Source organism: Panthera uncia, assembly GCF_023721935.1.
Source record: "Panthera uncia isolate 11264 chromosome A3 unlocalized genomic scaffold, Puncia_PCG_1.0 HiC_scaffold_11, whole genome shotgun sequence".
Lineage (NCBI taxonomy): Eukaryota > Metazoa > Chordata > Mammalia > Carnivora > Felidae > Panthera > Panthera uncia.
Genome location: NW_026057578.1, coordinates 60,891,998 through 60,910,043, shown reverse-complemented (window position 1 = coordinate 60,910,043; position 18,046 = coordinate 60,891,998). Strand labels below are relative to the sequence as shown.

At 50.0% G+C, this 18,046-nt stretch overlaps 1 protein-coding gene across 5 annotated transcripts in view; it reads right to left on the bottom strand.

Annotated features, from left to right (window-relative positions):
• Positions 1 to 18,046, bottom strand: part of FAM178B (family with sequence similarity 178 member B) — a 113,625-nt gene that overhangs the window by 33,860 nt on the left and 61,719 nt on the right. For all 5 annotated transcript variants that reach the window (XM_049651405.1, XM_049651406.1, XM_049651408.1 and 2 more), the window contains 4 exons: positions 12,271 to 12,385; positions 5,707 to 5,800; positions 5,249 to 5,425; positions 4,879 to 4,976 (listed from right to left, as the gene is read on the bottom strand). In XM_049651405.1, coding sequence (XP_049507362.1) covers positions 4,879 to 4,976; positions 5,249 to 5,425; positions 5,707 to 5,800; positions 12,271 to 12,385 — 484 coding nt within the window. The remainder of the gene's footprint in view (positions 1 to 4,878; positions 4,977 to 5,248; positions 5,426 to 5,706; positions 5,801 to 12,270; positions 12,386 to 18,046) is intronic.

The window sequence follows — 18,046 nt, the reverse complement described above, 5'->3', positions numbered from 1 at the left end:
TCAGCCACAACCCCTCACACTCCTGGCTTCATTGTGACCCAGTTTTCCTTTGCTGCCCTTTCAGCTCCAGCATGGCCCCTTGACCCCTAGACACGACCTTCATCCTGCCTCTTGTTCCTCCAGATTTTGAGACCTTCTGAAATTTCGAGGGTTTTTGGACCTTGGCTGCCTCCTTCTAGAATGTTCTGGCCTTGCCCACCCACAGAGCCTGAATGTCTGTTTTCTCAGGTGAGAACTTCCTATGACACTCTTGATCTCTGAAGAATCCACCACGGGGCCGGTGCGGGGGTGGGGGTGGGGGCCGGGGCAGGGTTCAGAATGCCTGTTTTGGGTGGATGGAGTAAGGGAGAACAGGGGAAGGGGAGCTCGGAGGTGTAGCAGGAGCTGGAGGAGGGGGTGAAGGCAGAATTGCTGTTCTAAGGGAGGAGACGCATGAATGCATGTATGTATTAAGGAACAGTCAGTAGAGAATAAAAAGTGAAAGGTATAGGAGTAAGAAGGGATATGTAAAGAAGGTCTGGAAGGGATAGGACTGTTGGGGTCCTGACCATGGGAGGTGGGGTCGGGAGGAAAGGAAGGAGGTGAGTTGTGGGTCCACTAGGTGTGTGGGTGGAGAAGTCAGTGGAGAAAGAAGGGACAGTGCTGTCTGCTGGTGTTCAGAGGTTTCAGCAGCAGGAAGTGGTGATGTCTGGAATCTGCTGAGGGCCCCATGGAGGCTGGCCAGCGATTCAGAGTGGGTCCTGGTTAGCCAGAAGGGGTCAGGGGCCAATGCAGGGATAGGACACATGAGGCAGCACACAGGAAGGGAGTTATGGTGGAACACGGCGCCCAGGACATGAAGGCAGCAGAGGCAGATGGACAGAGAGAACGAAGTGGTCTAGGACCTGCACCGAGCGGGGGGTGGGAGGGTTGGGGGCTGGGGGTGGTGCAAGGGTGGGTGGGGGGACATGACACTCTACCATGGTACAGCCCTTGGCCCTACCCTGAGGGGAGCGAGCAGCATGGAAGATGAAGGAAAACAAGGAGGGTGTGGGGAAAGCTATGGTGTGCCTGCATGTGCTCTTATCCCCAGTGTTCAAAGACCTCAAGACTCTGAAGGCCACTTTCTCCCACGGCTCCGGCATTTAGCAGCCAGCTGCTACTTGCTGGTCAGAATCCGGCTGATCCGGCAGCCTGCTCAAGCTGGTTTCATCTTCCTTTCCACTTTGGAGGCCACAGTTAAGCAGCATACACAGGATATCTAATAAACATTCGCGGGTGGTGAAGGAGGTGGGTCCCAGAGCCTGTGTACATCAGCTTTCAGTGGAGTGAAAGCAGCCCTTGGCCTCTGTCCTCCCCCTAAAAGGGCTGGCTCCTGGGAGTGTCTGCAGAAGTTTGCTCAGAACACATACTGGGGACCCTGCACAGGAGCTGGAAGGGCAAGTCCCCTCCCCACAGCCCCCTGGAGCTACACCAGAGGGGCCACAGTCCCAAGACTGATGCTCCTCCAAGGGAAAGCCTTCCCATTGGCCCCATTTCAGATGGTTGGCTTCAGTATTTACTTTCATTTTTCATGGTTGAGCTCAACTCTCCTTAAATTTACAGTGCATCCCTGAAGTCTTGGTCAACAAGATGGGGGCGGGGGGCCGGGGGGCGGGGTGGGGATGTGCATCACACAAATGTTGGTGACAGTTCTCACTTTGTGCTTAACCAGGCAGTAGACTAAGAATGTGACAGAATGCGCAACAATACGCCCTCCTTCCTGGGGGTCAGTCTGGGCACCAAGCCCAGTGGGGCAGCCACCAGTGAGGGCAGAACAAGGCTGCCAGCAAGCTCCTGCAACATCGCCCCCACAGGGAGCAGGGGGTGGGGGGCGGGGGGCGGCTAACTAAAGACCACAGCCACGGTGTGGCTGTAAAGAAGAATTAGAAGCTCTTTCTGACCCAATTTGGAATGATTGCCAAAACATTAGTTGAAGTGAAAAGAAGGGCAGAGAGAACATGCACAGAAACACACACAAGAAATGGAGGCAGGCTGGGTGGCTGGTAGGGGCACATTTTAAATATGTGCTCTACAGTGCCTTTTGAATTTCATTCGGTTTGAAAGCTTTATCTATTTAGGAAAATAAGATAAAATTTCTAAATAAACAGATGACACCCATCCTGCTGATGAACCCTCTTTAGGAATTATCACCCTAGTTGATGTGTCTGTTTGAAAGGGAGGTGAGGTTGTTCCATTGTATTACTCCTGACATTTAAGGAACACTGAGCAAAGGCCCTGGAGCTACAACAACACCCTGTAAAAGACACGGATTCCTGAAATCTGTTTGATTCAACTAATAGGTAAATGACATCATAAATTTAGGAGATGATGAAGGTAGTCTCCAGTCTGCTGGGAAAGGTGGATCATGAAGACATAAAGAAGAGCTGGTGTTGGCCTCACTGGCTCTTCAGGGGTGGAAAAAATCAAGTTAGAGCCCTGTCTCCTACCTCCGAAAAATAGATTCTAGACGGGATTAAAAACCAATAGTAACAAAGTTAATGTAAGTATTGGGAGAAATATAACATAATATTTTTGTGATCTTGGGGTGGGGAAGGCCTTTCTTTTCAAGAAAGAAAGAAAGACTTAATTAGAATCAACCCTTTATATTATCCACATAATTTTTCTGTAAATCTAAATGTATTCTAAAATAAAATTAAAAAAAAACTCCACAAACTTCAGGTCACTGAAAAATATCATGCACAAAGGTTTAAAAAGGACAATGTACAGCCTTAGGAGAAAATACAGTTCTGAAGCATATATAACAAACAATCATCAATGTTAATAAGAAGATTGATTGCCTCATAGAAAAATGGGCAAGAAGCATCAAGATATAACTTACAATAAAAGAAACACAAAAAACCACTGGCAATCAGAGAAATAAAAATTAGAATCAGAGTATGACATTTTTCACTCACCAGATTGACTAAAACACACAAAACTGAGAATACACAGTGTAGAACCATGCATTTTCATGTCCGTTAGTGGTATTCTCAATTGATACAGCTTTTTTTGGAGGCCAAATTTTAAACGTATATACTTTAGGACTGCAATTTCACCTCAAAGAGTTCATTGTATAGAAATATCTGCATAGATGTACAAAGCTTGTACCCTGGATAAATATCCAGAATGGAGGACTGGTTGTGTGCATACCATGAAATACTACGTGGCTATTAAAAAGAATGAGGTTCGTCATACACACACGTATATGTATGTAAACACACACATACGTGTGTGTGTGTGTGTGTGTGTGTATATATACATATATATATATATATATATATATATATATGTATATATATGAAAGTGAGAAAAACAAGTACAAATAATATGGCCTGCTAGGAGCAAATGGGAAATTGGGGCTGGACAACATGGGGCCCTGGAGGCATTTGGACTCCACTGTGCAAACAGGGGAGCAAGGTGAGGGAGAGACACAATAATCCCATGTATCCACAGAGAGGACTTTGAGAGATGAACAGAGAAAATGCCACTACCACCACCCCGGTGACAGATGTGATAGGAAAACAGGAGCAGGTGGGACGGAGGTGGCTGTGACCCAGACACATACCTGTTCTCATGGAGCTGACATGGACAGGCAACCACAAACAAGGGTTTGGGATTTGGAGGGCAGAATGGACAGGATTTAGTGACGAACAGGGGTAACGAGCTGGGGATGAGAGAGACTTCCAGGACTACAATTTCTGACTTGTGCAATGCAGTGCACTAGCTGTTTGGGGTTGAGCAGGGAGGCTTAAGGCAGAGGTCAGCCTCCTGAGATCATATGGGAAGAAGTCCCATGTGTCTGGGCTTAATGCAAATGGCACCCATTGAAGCATTGCTCTAGTACTCACACCTACAGGCCTCAGAGAGAGCTTCTAGAAGCCCAGTTCTTTCAAATATACAGCAACAACTTTCCTTTCAGGACTGTGGAGAGGCCTCCTCTCTTTCAACCAGATTCACAGGCAGGAGATCGAACTCTCCAACTCAGGATTGAATCTGAGCTGAGGAAGATGGCACTTGGCACTCGTCTGGGCCCTGGGGATGTGGGTCTGGATGAAATGCCAAGCCTGCTTCCTGAAGCCGCCCCTGAAGAGAGAGGTGCAGGGGGATGGCCCCAGTGGAGGGTTACTACAGAGGTGCCTATGAAGGCCGGGGGTCTTCCTGGCTCAGGGATGGGCAAGGAATACCCTGTGGCTGTAGCCTACAGTGGGGGGAAGGAAGGAGAGAAGAGACTGGGGCCAGGTCCAGAGAATGGGCCTCATTGCCCCAAAGGCTGAATTTGTTCACCTTGTTTGTTCACTCAAAAAAAGGATTTACAGAGTGCCGTAGGCTTGTCAGGCACTGTTTTAGATGCTGGATGATAAGAGCGGTGACTCCGCTAAGGGACTGCTCTCCTGGAGGTAACATAGAGGAGAGTCACCATAAATAAGGAACAAACAGTAGGAGAATTTCTGGCAGAAGGCCATGCTATGCATAAAATAAAGCAGAAAGATGAACTGAGAGTTTGGGAGAGGTGTGGGGGAGGGGTGATTAGGGGACTTCCTGCAGTGGAGGTCTGAGTGACTAGAAGGAACCCTCTACCAAGGATTGGGAGCAGCAGGCGGGCGCTGCAGTCGGAAGCTAATTGTGTAAGGCAATTGTTTTGCTAATAAGATCATGTTAAGAAAATTAGGCTTTTTTTCCTTTCGTAATGAACTCATTAGTGAGCTGTATTTTTAGTTCTCCTGAGTTTTAGAGATTGGGCAGGAGGGGGAGGTTTGTTGGGACCGATGGGGAGGATTCTGGATCCCTACACCAGAGCCTGTTCCAGGGGAAGGGAGGAGTGTCAGAGGGAGGAGCCCGAGGTGGAGGAGCACCCACCTGCTCCGGGAGGTCACGTCCAGGAAGAACTGCACGAGCGCCAGCAGGTTGTGGTGGTGATCTGACACCTCACTCAGGCTGCAGCACAGCTTCTGGAGCTGTGGGGATAGCAGGCATTAGGTGGGCTATGAGAGGGCCTGCCTTCCACCCTGACTTCCTCACCAGCCCACTCAGCAGGGAAGCCAGAAGTAAGATGTGGTCACAAAGGCCAGGGACTGGAGGGAGTGTTCCCTGGCATCCTGGTGGCCTCCAAGCCTGCTATTCCCATTGAGTGTACTCTAGGGGCACTTTAATCCCTAGTGACAAGGCTATGTGAGGAGGCTCAGGACCTTAGAGAAGAGGCTAGGGCTTTGGCTTTGGCTCATGGTACCTTCCTTGGCCACTCATGGATGTTCTCGAGGAGCAGAAGCAGAAGCTGCTGAAGATCAGTCTTGGGAAGCAGGCGAAGCCCCACATCCAGGCCAACTCGGCACAGCAGCTCAATCAGGCCCAGGAGGTCCCCATCAGTGTAGGCCCCTGGCTGGGCTAGGGCACACAGCGCTAGGAACTGGAGAGCAGAGAGAGTGCTAGGCCAGGGATGGCATCCCTGGGAGATGGGGCTGGGCAGGAGGGGATGGCATCATGAGCCCCTTGGCCATGCCAGGCAGGAGCTGAGGAAAACAAGCACCAAGGCCCAAAGTCAAACCCCCCACGGTGTACTCAGGGGGCAGGCCCAGGCATAGGGGGCTGTGAGCCCTCCACAGCATCAGTCCTGGTGGCTGGCACAGTGCCTATAATACAACTGCTGAGTAGGTCTGGATGGCGAGCAGAAATGGGTGTGTAACTCACCTTGTAGATGTAGTTCAGGCTGACATCCAAGGCAATCTCCAGGGGGGCGTCCTGCTGCTCACTCCAGTTCAGGCTAGTGCTATTTTTAAGCACCCTAAGGTAAGACAAAAGCAAAGGGAAGGAGATGGGAGGAGGTGGGCACAAGGGGAGAACAGAGGCAGAGAGGGGGGCCTGCTGTTGCTCAAGAACAGAGAGCCCGTGCATGATCCATTCAGCCTGGGACCCTGATGCCCTGTCTGTGTTGGTCATTTACTGCTACTAACAAATTATCCCAGAATACAGAGGCTCAAAAACAATAAATATTTATTACATTGTGCAGTTTCTGAGAGTCAAGAATCCAGAAGCAGCTTAGCTGGGTGGTTCTGGCTCTGGATTTCTTGGGAGGTTGCCCCCAAAATATTGGAGGTGGGCCTGCTGTCATGTTAGGCTGGAGTGGGCAGGAGGAGCTGCTTGCAAGCTCACTCCAAGTTCACTCATGTGCCCCAGGAGGCCCCCAGTTCCTTGCCACATGGGGCTCTCCACAGGGCTCCTCAACATGGCACCTGGTTGCCCCCAACTGAATGATCTGAGAGAGAGGGGAATGCCAGAGACAGAAGCCGCAGTCTTTATAACCCAGTCTTTGAAGTGACATCCCATCACTTCTGCTGATGTCTATGGTCCACACAAGCCATCCAGACTCAGTGTGGGAATGAGCCACACCATATCACGGGAGTCTGGCTCCCAACTGCTGCCACTCCAGCTGTGAGAAATAAGCCCACCAACCCAAATCAAAAGAGGAATGTGGAGACTTGGAGCACAGTGAAGTGAGGCTTTAATCAACATTCTTGCAAGAGCGAGTGTTTGATGGACAGGCACACTCGGGGCAGTTACAGCAGACAATTTATCTCCTAGCGTGCAAGTCCCTCCCCTGGTTGCTCATTGGCTGAGTACTACAGAGGTTACAGACTTACCCGGACATCACCTATGCTCATGTAAGGCACAGAGTAGTCTGACTGGAACAAATGTATATTCCCTGAGGTGACACAGAGACTTTCAGTCCTCCTCCCTTTGTTCTTTGGTGCATGCTCATTGCAAAGTCTGTGAAAATAAGCCCTCTAAATGGAGAGGGAAAGAACCAGGAAGTGAAGTGTCTAAGGGTTTGGGATCCATTGTGGGGGTGGGAGTGGGGGTGGGGGGTTCATATATATTTCCAATTTGGTTGTAAACCTGTTAAGTAGACAGCACAGCTTTAATTCTGTATTTCTGAAAATGAATCATCTCTCTCAGATCACCAGGCCTCCGGCTTTAGTTTTCTGGGACTTGGAGACCAGGATATCATACTCCGTTGCCCCAAAAGAGTCTTCTTCAAAGAAGTTCTTTGTCCATACAGGTATGGTGACATTTTGCATGCATTAAGAAGTATACTACATTGTAGCTTATATGGGGACTAGTTTCCAAAGTCAGCAAATAATATGATGAAAGAATAAAAATTATCATTGAGAACTCCTCCAAAGGGGTTCACACTAACAGGCTGCCTACCGATAAGCCTAGCATGGCCAGTTTTCCTCTAGTGTGGAAACAAAGCTTGTTGAGCTGAGATGAAGTTAGAACTTAGGGTCATAAAAAACAAACAAACAAAAAACACCACCACACACACACACACACACACACACCCCAAACCTCTTTAAAGACTAGAGTCATATTCAGGGTGACAAGGTCCTTACAGTGAGAGAGGCATCAATGGACAACAGAGTTGTACCACCTTTGCACAAACTTCCCCAGGCACATGCTCACTGGATAAAAATCAGAGCAAGATCGCCTCACTGATTCTGTCTCTCTGGTCAAATGTATACTGTTAATTGCTGCATACTGTTGAGGTAAGCTTATGACCAGGCTCCCTGTGCTGTCTCATCTACTGCTCTACTCTTATTAACTGGTTGGAGTTCCTGATAACAGCAGGCTCTCCACAAATGAAGATACTGATGACAGCAACACTGTTGGCAATAACAGGCTCCAGTGTAGCCACCTGACCTCTGACAAAGAAAAAGCTCCATTCCTGCGTGCTCCAGTGAAAAGTCTCTGCTCTTCTTTTACTTGGCACTGGTGCTGCTTATTCAAAGCAAAGTAGGAGAATTCCATCTCTAGGTGCCCGGGAAACTGATGCCAACAAAACAAAGTCGAGGGGGTGGAGGGGAAGGTATGACTGCGCTCGGCCATTCTTCCAGATTTTAGCATTTATTAGGGCCAGAGAATGGGTGAGGCTGGTGTTTGCACATCTGGGCACCTGCTGGGCCTGTGTCAGTATACAAGGGGTGCTCCGGTTTGCACCAGCCTGTGAGCATGCATGCATGGGGTATGGAAGCATGAGTGGGAATGCTTTCAGACTTCCCAAAGGATGGAGGCAGGCACAGAATTGACCGTGACTCTGCCGAAGAGGAACGGGCTTTCAGACAGTCTGGTGCCACCAGAGGGAGGAGGAGTGTGGAAAACGTGAGCTGGGGAGGGAAGTGTGGCTGTGACAAGAACCCTCTCCTCCTTGTGAAGCAACACCAATCTTCCCAAGTGGAGAGGGTGGCGGACAGCCTCGCGGTGTGTGTTCCAGCATTTCCTGTGCCACCTCTCCTTGGGAACAGCAGGCAACAGAATGGGGGTCCCTGTTCCCTGCCTTTCTGAGGTTCTGATGAACCGCTTGTCTGAAATGTCTGCATCTGTGACTGCTATACTGGGGGTACAGCGCCGGCTAATCCCCAGGCCTCCATCCCCAGGTTCCCAGCAGGTGGCCACGGAGCACAGGCATTCACGGCCTGGCAAGCTCACTCCCCTCCTGAGTGGAGGGGTCCCACAACTGGACTCCATGAACAAAGTGCTTCACCATCCTGCCCCTCCCTTCCGCCCTGACCCCCAGCTGGCAGGGTTAGAGCTCAGCCTGTGGCCAGGACCCAGGAGCTAGAGCTTGGGTCATGGCGATGCCATTCTATACTTATTCAGTGATCGTAAGAGGGGCACATCTTATGTACTCCGACATTCTCAGCAGGAGCATGGTAAAAGAGCCATAGGGGCATGGCCACCACCGTAACCAAGGGCTATCCTGAAAGTGCCCAGTGGTCAGGGTCCCACCATGCAGGCTGTGAGTAGCGTGCTCTCCCCTAGGCCTGTACTACTAAATCAAACTGGACCTGCTGTCCAGTCTTTATGGGCGAGGTCAATGCAGTAAAGGGAATTCGATGCTGAGCTAACGGGAAGGGAGAGAGAAGTACATTTTACCTGGGTTGAATTACACTGTCTCAAGACGGCCAGTGACCAGCCTCCTGCACACTGGACAGGATGCTCTTTCAATGGATTAACCATCAATTAGTTACCCATTTGGCCTCTGCACCAGGCTGCCCTTTCAGAGAACTAAGTCGATGAAGGTTTCCAGTACCAGGCTACGGTAGTTTGGTGGCCAGTCCCGTGTATCTGGCTGGGACTTTCAGATGGACTTTGTAACCTGGGGAGCAGCCTTGGAAAACCAGCCATTGCTACCAAGGACCTTCCTTGACTTCCCAGGTGAGATTGGGGCACCTGACAAAGAGTGTCTGTACAGCCGGGTGGCACCAGCCCCCTCAAACTCTTGCTTCTGCTTCCTGGTCAGTGTTCATGCTCTGGTCCCTCTTCTGCCCTGTGTCCCCACAGATCCTCCTGATTCCTTCCTCCCCAGTCTTGTCATATGGTCCAGTGGCAGAAGGACTATATCTTCCGAGAGGAAATCTTGAAGCATTCGAAGAGATGGTGATGGGTTTCAAGGAAATCTGAGATGAGGAATACATGGTGAAAGACCAGTCTTACTCATAGTAACTAAAAAGACAGTCCAGTTGTGGGGCCATGTGCAGAGACATCCTAACCCCTCATTTCCAGTCTTGGCCACTACAGGGGCTCTGTGGGTGCCCCAGAGGAGCCGCAGAGCATCTGTTCTTCTGGAGAGCCCTAGATTGGGACATCCCTGGAAGTCAACAGAACAGTATGTGATGTGGAGCCACTTGGCATGGGATGAGTCTGAGCTTAGTCAGGAACAGGACGAGGAGGACAATGGGGACAAGGCAGACTGCCCTGATGTTCTTCTTATGGCCCATGTGTCCATGAAGGGTGTCATACCTTTGGTGGAGGAGACTCCAGAACCTTCATAGTGCTTCCTGAATAGTTTAGAAGAGCTGTCTTCCAACCCTATGACTCCCAGAGCTTCCCCAACTGCAGCAGCTAACCAGCAACCCAGGTAACCCACCTGAGCATCTCTGCTACCCCACATCTTGGGGATGTCATTGGACGGGTCTCCAGGATGTGTCTATTTGCTTTTCAAAGGGAGACTGTGTTCAGGCAGAAAATTCTCCCTAGGCTGAGTGGCTGGACAAGCAGTCCAGCCAGTTCTTATAGGGTCACAATAGGGAAATCACCCCTGAAGCCATTGGCCAGATCCTCAGGCCAGTTCTGAATCCTCTGTGGGGAAACGGTGCCAACAGTGTGAGGCCCAAGGAAATAAGTAGGCTGTCCAAATGGTACGTCTGGGAATGTGACCATGCAGCTCTGGCAACACTCTAGGACAACATGGCTTTGCCTTCCTCTTACCCAGGGCCAACTGCCTGGCAATGCATGCTAGGGGTTTGTGTTCCCAAGGATTTGAGGTGGCAGATTTAAACAGCCATAGTTCTAATGCCCATCTGCCCCCTGTGGCCTCCAAAGTGGATGGATCTGTTCTGAAGCTGAAGGAGCAGGAAGCCGTCAAGCTCAGGGGGAAGGGAGAAGGGCGGGGGAGAAAGTGGCTCTTTACAGAGTGTGTAGTAAATTGGGTGGTTATATGCCTCCAGTGGCACCTCTCACTCTCCAAGTGGATACCAAGTGCTCATCACAACAGTTAGAAATAGCTCTTCTGAACTCTTCAGGCCCCCTAGGCCCTTCCCCCAACCTGCATTTGTTTTTCCAAGTGTAATTCTTTCCTCGACTCATTCTAGAAGGTGGTGTGATTGAAGCTCTGTGTCGGGGAAGAGGCAAGATATGGAACTCCACGGGAAGGGAGAGGGGCAGGAGCGAGGCAGGCTGGCACATGCGCAGGGTATTTATAGCAGAGCGAGTGTGGTTTGGTCTGGTTTGGTTTGGCAGACAATTACTAAACACAGTTGTGGAACAGGTTCTTAAGGAAGCTTGGGCCTTCCCCAAGTAGGAACACCCGCCAGCCTGCAACAGCAAAGGTAAGGGTCCCTGTACTTCCTGGGGCCAGAAGATTGTCACCAGGATGGTGGGGGCAGGCTTCCATGTAACATCCCATCCAGGGCTCTAAAAACCCTGTTATATGTTCTCAAAGAATTGTCAAGAAAAAGTTTGAATGTAATATAATATGTAGAACAAGTTTATAACATACAACACTTTTACAACCCAGACCTCATCACTGTGCACCCAACAATAGCCATTTATGTATTGTTAGGTCTCTGCTCCTAGAGAGCAGGGACAATGCACATGCAAATTAGCACCCCCCAACCCAGATCAGCACACAAAGGGGGCACCCACAGAACAAAACTGGCCACTGTGGAAATTACATGTAAAATTGTGCCTTGCTGGCCATGGGTTGATATTAGGTAATGCGTCAAAATTGAGGCTTAGAGGTAGACCAGAGAGACTCGGACATGTCCTGGAAGAGGAGGGGCATTGAGGGCTCTGAGTCACCACAGGGCAGGAACAGATGTCAGCTAAACCAGCAAGACTCATCTGTGTCTGCTTCTTCTCCCTGTGCCTCCCCCCTCCCCGCCTAGGCTGGGAGCAGGGTCATTTATCCAAACATTCACCATTTGTCATTCATGGTGTGATACTCATATCCACAGGTACTTGTGTGTGGTTTGTTCTATAATCCCTCAGACTCTGTTTCACCATGTGGGTTAGAGCCTGAGTTTGGGAATTTTTTTTTACCCCCCCCCCCCGACAAATGCACATAATTTTATATAATAATCAGAGGAAATCTTTCCTCTTTTTTTTTTCCCTAAATGTTCATCTATTTTTGAGACAGAGTGTGTGCCCAAGTGCACGGATGGGGAAGGGGCAGAAAGCTAGGGGGGGAGAGAGAGAATCCCAAGCAGGCTCCACACTCAGCATAGAGTCTGATGTAGGCCTTGAACCCATGAACTGTAAGATCATGACCTGAGCCAAAGCTTAACCAACTGAGCCACCCAGGTACCTCACCTTTTTCTAACTTATAAATGCTCATGGAACGGAGGATGCCACAAACAGTAATGAAATGGATAGTTTTGTACAATGAATGGCCCATTACATTGTATTACCTTTACAGAATAGGAACTACTTTATGATTAATTTTTTCTTCCCTTCCTATCTCCTCAGAATAGGAAATACTTCAATATTTCCTAACATGAATAAATGTTCAAAAGAACGGATCTCTCTTTTTTTTGGGTAATGTTTGTTGTTTGTTTGTTTTAAACATTTTAACTGAGGTGTAACTGATATGGAAAAACCTGCACATATTGAATGTATCCAAATTGACAGGTTTGAAGTGAGTTCCCCAGCTGCTGAACAAATGAGAAAGGACAGTGAGGAAAGGACAGTACTCACCTCCCACTGTGCTGACAGGGTTCACGCAGGCCCAGAGCAGGGCTACAGGCTCCCAGGCTGTGAAACACCTCCGTGACCTCTTGCAGGGAGGGGCACCACCAGTGCTTGTCTCCATCTGTCAGGCCAAGGGAGAGCAGAGGGTTAGTTACGGAGGGCAGAGGAGGACAGGCACATGACTCCCATGGGAGGGCTGGGCATGACAGCCCCTGGCCCAAGGGGACCATGTTTGCATTCTCTGGCACCACAGGTGTTTTCTGGAGGAATCAAGCAACCAGCAGTTTTGAGACATCCGAGGGAGCTTTGGGAACCTGGCTGTTCATGTTCTCCTGTCTTTAAGCTCTAGCCACCTTCAAGCGAACGGGATCCATCAGAGCGCTGAGCTGCCCAGAGCTGAGTCAGATGAAGACACCTAAACCAGAGGCCTCAAAACTGCCAGATGCGGAAGACATGAGAGTCTCTGCTGCCCCAGGACCTCTGCCATTAAGGGCTGAGGCCAGCTCTGAACCTCCTGCTGACTCGACACTGCCCTTGCTGCAACATGTGGGTGTTCCCAGGTCCACCATTCCAGCCGAGGGCACTCCCTGCAGCCTGGGAGGTGTCTTCGAAGCCAGCTGGAGCTCAAAGTACCATTCTCTCTCCACTGGTGTAACAAAACATGAATGATAATCTGGCCACACTAATAGAGAGGGAAAAACCTTATGTACCCAGGGGCTCTTCTTCAGTCAGACTACTTAAGGGCATTTTCAGAACCAGGAAGCTAGAAAAATGAAAGACAACATGGAGGATGGTATTTCCCAAAGATGGCTGCAAGATCTCCTTCCCACGCCCTCTTCTGCATGGTGACCTCTCCACACCCCACCAAGAGGTGGAGTTCAGGTCCCCGCACTATCATCCCTCTATGTTATCTTATTTATTATTTTGCTTCTTGTCTGTCTCTCCCTATTTGAATGTAAATGCCCCCCCCACCCCTGCACCCTGCACATCTAGTGCCTAGAGGAGGGGTTGGTGGGTGGGGAAGCTGAATGGAGAGAATCCTAAACAAACCTGACTGAGTAGTACCTGAATAAGAGGGAACCTGAAGACCAGTCCCAAGATAAACTGCCAGTGTCAAGAACCTTGACAAACGTTGAATTTGACAGCAGGTGATGTGTCAGAATCAGGAACTTGGAAACTAGGCTAGAAGCGCATTAGTAGCATATGCTTGACCCTTTGCCATTCTGGGGGTGAGAGTTCCCTCTGAGAGGCCCACCTCAGTGGATCCCCCATGGGCTAGAACCGTGACAGGTGCCCAAGATAAAAAGGTGGCTGGATGGAGACCTTGACTTCAGGGAGTTCACAGCCTAGGAGGGAGGGGAGCCAGGCAGATAAGTAAACACAAGGGAATGTGCTCAAAACCAACCGAAGCAGATGGAAGGTGCAGAGCCTGCTCAGAGGGGGAGTTGACTGGAGGTGGAGGGAGTGGGGAAGGTGAGGAATAAGGCACAGGTAATGGGAGAGGAAACATGCACCCAGCAAAGGGACAGAAATGACAAAGGCAGAGAGACACATGAAATAGCATGGCATGTCCAGTGACTCAAGGCAAGAAACAGAGCATCCTAAACTCCTTATGAAGCTCTGGCAAGAGTCTGGTATGGCTGCAGAGCCAGAAGCTGGGGGAATGGCCGGCAGAGGGTCTCTGAATCCCGTCCAAGGACATCTCTTCTGCTGGCATCGGGTGTCTCTCTCTCTGGAAATGTATATGGGTCAGGGCTCACCCAACAAGTAATTAGACTCTTAGAGGAGGAAAAACTTTCTTGTTTGTTTTTTTTCCTCTCGGGCAACTTAACAAGTAAGAGTAATGATACCCCTTGCCCGCTGCACAAACGAGCTGGGAAGAATGAAGTCTGCAAAACACAATGAGATTCCACTAGAGAGAGAGAGCTGTTTACTAGGGCCCTTGGGGGACTGTGCACGTACACACACGCATGTGTGGGCAGGCCAATGAACTTTCCAGGCATGTGCAAAGAGAATCAGCCTCCTTGAGGCCCTGGAGGCCCAGCTGGGCGGGAACAGCCCGCCAGCAGTGTAGCACCCCAAAGGGTGCTGTGCACGGCCACCCTCTCACCCCTCTTTAGCCGGTGCAGGTGTATCAGCTGCTTTAAGACTCCTTGGGAACAGCAGTGCAGGTGCCGCCAGCTTCAAACCTGAAGCCGGCTACTGTCCCCCTTCCCTACCCCACCCAGTAATTACTCCACACCACAGCTTGACCCAGGCTGATGTGTCAGGAGCGGTTTTAGAGCAAGGGGCCTGGATGCCTCGGGATAAACCAATCAACAGCCCTGGAAATTGGTTAAGCGACGACAGGCGCCCAAGAGCCCATAATTAACACTGCTTATAAGTAGGCCATGCGCTCAGCTTTTCCTGAGCACTGTTTGTCCCGAGTGGGGGTTTTCCGGAGAGCTGACACAGAAGAAAACTCAGACACAAGGCTCCAGCTCCCTAACTCAGTTTCTCCACACCCACACCACAGTCGTTTGAGGTGACTCCCCCAGGGAGCATTGGGGCCCTGTGCCTTTTTAAATGCCATGGCTAACAGCCCTGAGCATCTGGGCTCTGTTTAGAGACTGTGAGTCTGAAAGCATCCCTTTAGGTGGTTCTCCTGGGATGGAACTGATGCTTCGGGGGAAGGCAGGGGAAGAGAAGCACTGGGCCTAAAATAAAAGTGACTTTTCCATCTGTGCCTCAGAAGAAGTGTTGCTTCACGTAACACCACCGCCTCTGTTCTCCTGGCACCAGTTACAGGGAATGGGAAAACCACATACATCCCAAGAAGCTCCTCGGCTCGACGTGCTGGCCCCAGCAGCTCCCCTCCTAGGCTTCTGTCACAGCTTCTCACCCACCAGCTCCCATCTTGGGCCTTAATGGTCTGATACAGGGCACAGGGTCCAGGGGGATCTGGTCTTTCTCTCCCTCTCTGCGTCCTCCAAATTGAATTGCTAATGAATATTCTGGGGTGGCTACCTTGAGAGGGCCAACCATGTGCCTGGGTCCTGATTCCCTGACACCATCTTAGAGACCCTACGATTCTCCAGGAACCTCAATGGGGGGTGCTGGTTCCTAATGGAAAGTAGGATACTGACCCATCAGACTGAGCCCAGATCCCAACTGGAGTGTGAGACTCACAGCATTTAGGGGAGGCTTACAATCTATTAAAAAACAATCCAGGGGCGCCTGGGGGGCTCAGTTGATTAAGCATCTGCTCTTGGTTTTGGCTCAGGTCAGAATCTCAAGGTTTGTCAATTTGAGCCCCCTCGGGCTCTGCGCTGATGGCTCAGAGCCTGCTTGGGATTCTGTCTCTCCCTCTTTGCCCCTCCCTCCCTCTGTCAAAAATAAATAAATAAACTTAAAAAAACTTAAACCCCTTCCCCCCGCCCCGCTCAATCCAACCAAGTAAATTTAAGGATCGAATTGGCTTTATGAACCAGTGATTCATGAACCAGGCAGCACCCCACCTCTCAGGCAGAGGGGTTTTCCAAGGAGTTGTACAAAATGGCAGGTTTTATAGGAAGGAGGGTGGGGCAAGAAAGTTGTTAGCAAAAGAAAAGAAAGGATTATTCCAAGCAAGGTCACCTTCCTTCAGTGGGAAAGGGCAGGCGGTCTTATAATACAGACAGATTACCTCAGAAGTGCCTATCACACAATTCCTGATTGACAGACTGACACTTAGGGGAGGCTGAAACTGCCATTAGGTTAGTATTAAGCTCTGGTTTGGTGACTTGGCCTAAGTGACACCACTTTGGGCTTGTAGGTATCCTTTTCAACACACCTTACCATTTCTAATCCTCCCAATTACTTAACTTCCCTTTGCACTTTTTCTTTAATGTTTGTTTATTTATTTAGTGAGAGAGCTTGAGCAGGAGAGGGACAGAGAGAGAGAGAGAGAGAGAAAGAATCCCAAGCAGGCTTCACTCTCAGCACAGAGCCTGATGCAGGGCTCGATCTCACAACTGAGAGATCATGATCTGAGCCAAGTCAAATGCTTAACTGACTGAGCCATCTAGGTGCCTCCCTGCACTTTTGTATTTAAATTCACACTTGTAAAATATCACCCGCTTTAGTCAATTGGACTTAGCCTGTCATTTAAACTTTTTATGCACTCAATAAATGGTAACTGAACACCAGGTGTTGTTCTAAATGCTGGGGGCCCAGCAGTGAACAAAAGAGACAATGTCCTAGTCTCATGGAGCTGATGGTTTAGCAGGGAAACAGACAAGACACATTAAATAAATACACAGAATGATGCAGGGTGGCATAAATGGCAGGGAAGGAATGCGGTTGGGTACTGCAGGGGGGCAGCTACAGACAGAAGGAGGATCCTGGGGCGGCCGCACCCTGAAGCCAGGTGCCATTCCTTGCTTAGGCCCAGCCTGGAGCCCAGGGTGCTGGAGGGGTGAGGGGAAGGGCACAGAGAGAGGGAGGGGGGACTCACCTGAGACAGGGACACTGAAGGGACTCCAAGGAGAACCGCTTTTTCTCCTTTTCCTGAGTCTGTTCTTGCTAGGACCTGCAGCCCCACCTTGCACATACCTTATAGTACAAAGAATGGATGTCCTAACTGTAAAGGTCAAGGAGTTAATGATTTCTTTGCAGTTTTCCAGCACAGTAGATAACATCTAAGGAGTGACCAGGTGGGTCATCACGTATGTATTCCAGACAGCTGCCGTTAGACATTGTGACGCCAAGACCCCCTGGCTCCAGAGCATAAGTGACTTATGGAGAACACCTGGACCTTTGTCCTTGTTCTGACTGGTTCCTGGGTAGCTGAGAGGACATGCTCACCATCCTCAATAAACCCTCAGAGCCCGAGCAAAGGAGAGACTCACTCTCCTTTCCTGAGTCTTCCAGACACTTCACCTACTATACTCTATCCCTTATGCTGCTCAGTAAACTCTGCTCTCACTTCTTCCCGTTCACTTTGATTTCTATCCTGCGTGAAGCCTGCGGGACCCCGTCTGGGTTCTCGGCCCGCCTGCCCATATCACACCCACCCTGAAGACTGTGGCAAAGAAGAAGGGCAAAGGGAAGCAACTGGTCTTAGGAGGATGGAGTGATGTTATTATCAAAGGGATCCACGTATGTGGTAAAAACACAATATTGCATCAAGTCTATATCTTAAAAACATGCACATCTCATGGCCCCAACAGCAGTGTGAGCACAGGATGGAGCCCAGCATTCTCCTGACCCTGATGCTGCCTCTCACCACGGACAACTGTGTGCCTGGGACCCAGAGAAGCTCTGATCCACCTTCTCTTCTTGCCTCTCATGCCCGCTGGCTCCTTCTCCAGACTGCTCTGTCTACCCACATCCTTTTCAGTCTTCTTTTTATCCCTTCTTTTTTATCCCTTCTGTGCCATGCAACCCACCTCACTGACCTTCATTTTCCCTTTTCTACCTGCTCCTCCTGAGCTGAGGCCCTCCCTCTAGTGCCCTCACAACCTTCTGCTTGCCTTGCTGTAACCCAGCCTGCATATACCCATCCCCCACACACTCTCTCTCACACACACACACCCCATATACAGCCCTCACACACACGCCCTTACACACTCACATATACACCCCCATATCCATCCACTCACCACCCACCCTCTCACACACACACACACACACACAAACCCTATATCCACTCACCACACAACCTCACACACGCATATACACTCCTAATCCACCCGTCACATACACCATCAATGCACACACATCCCTATATCCACCCACCACACACCCTCACACACATATATAC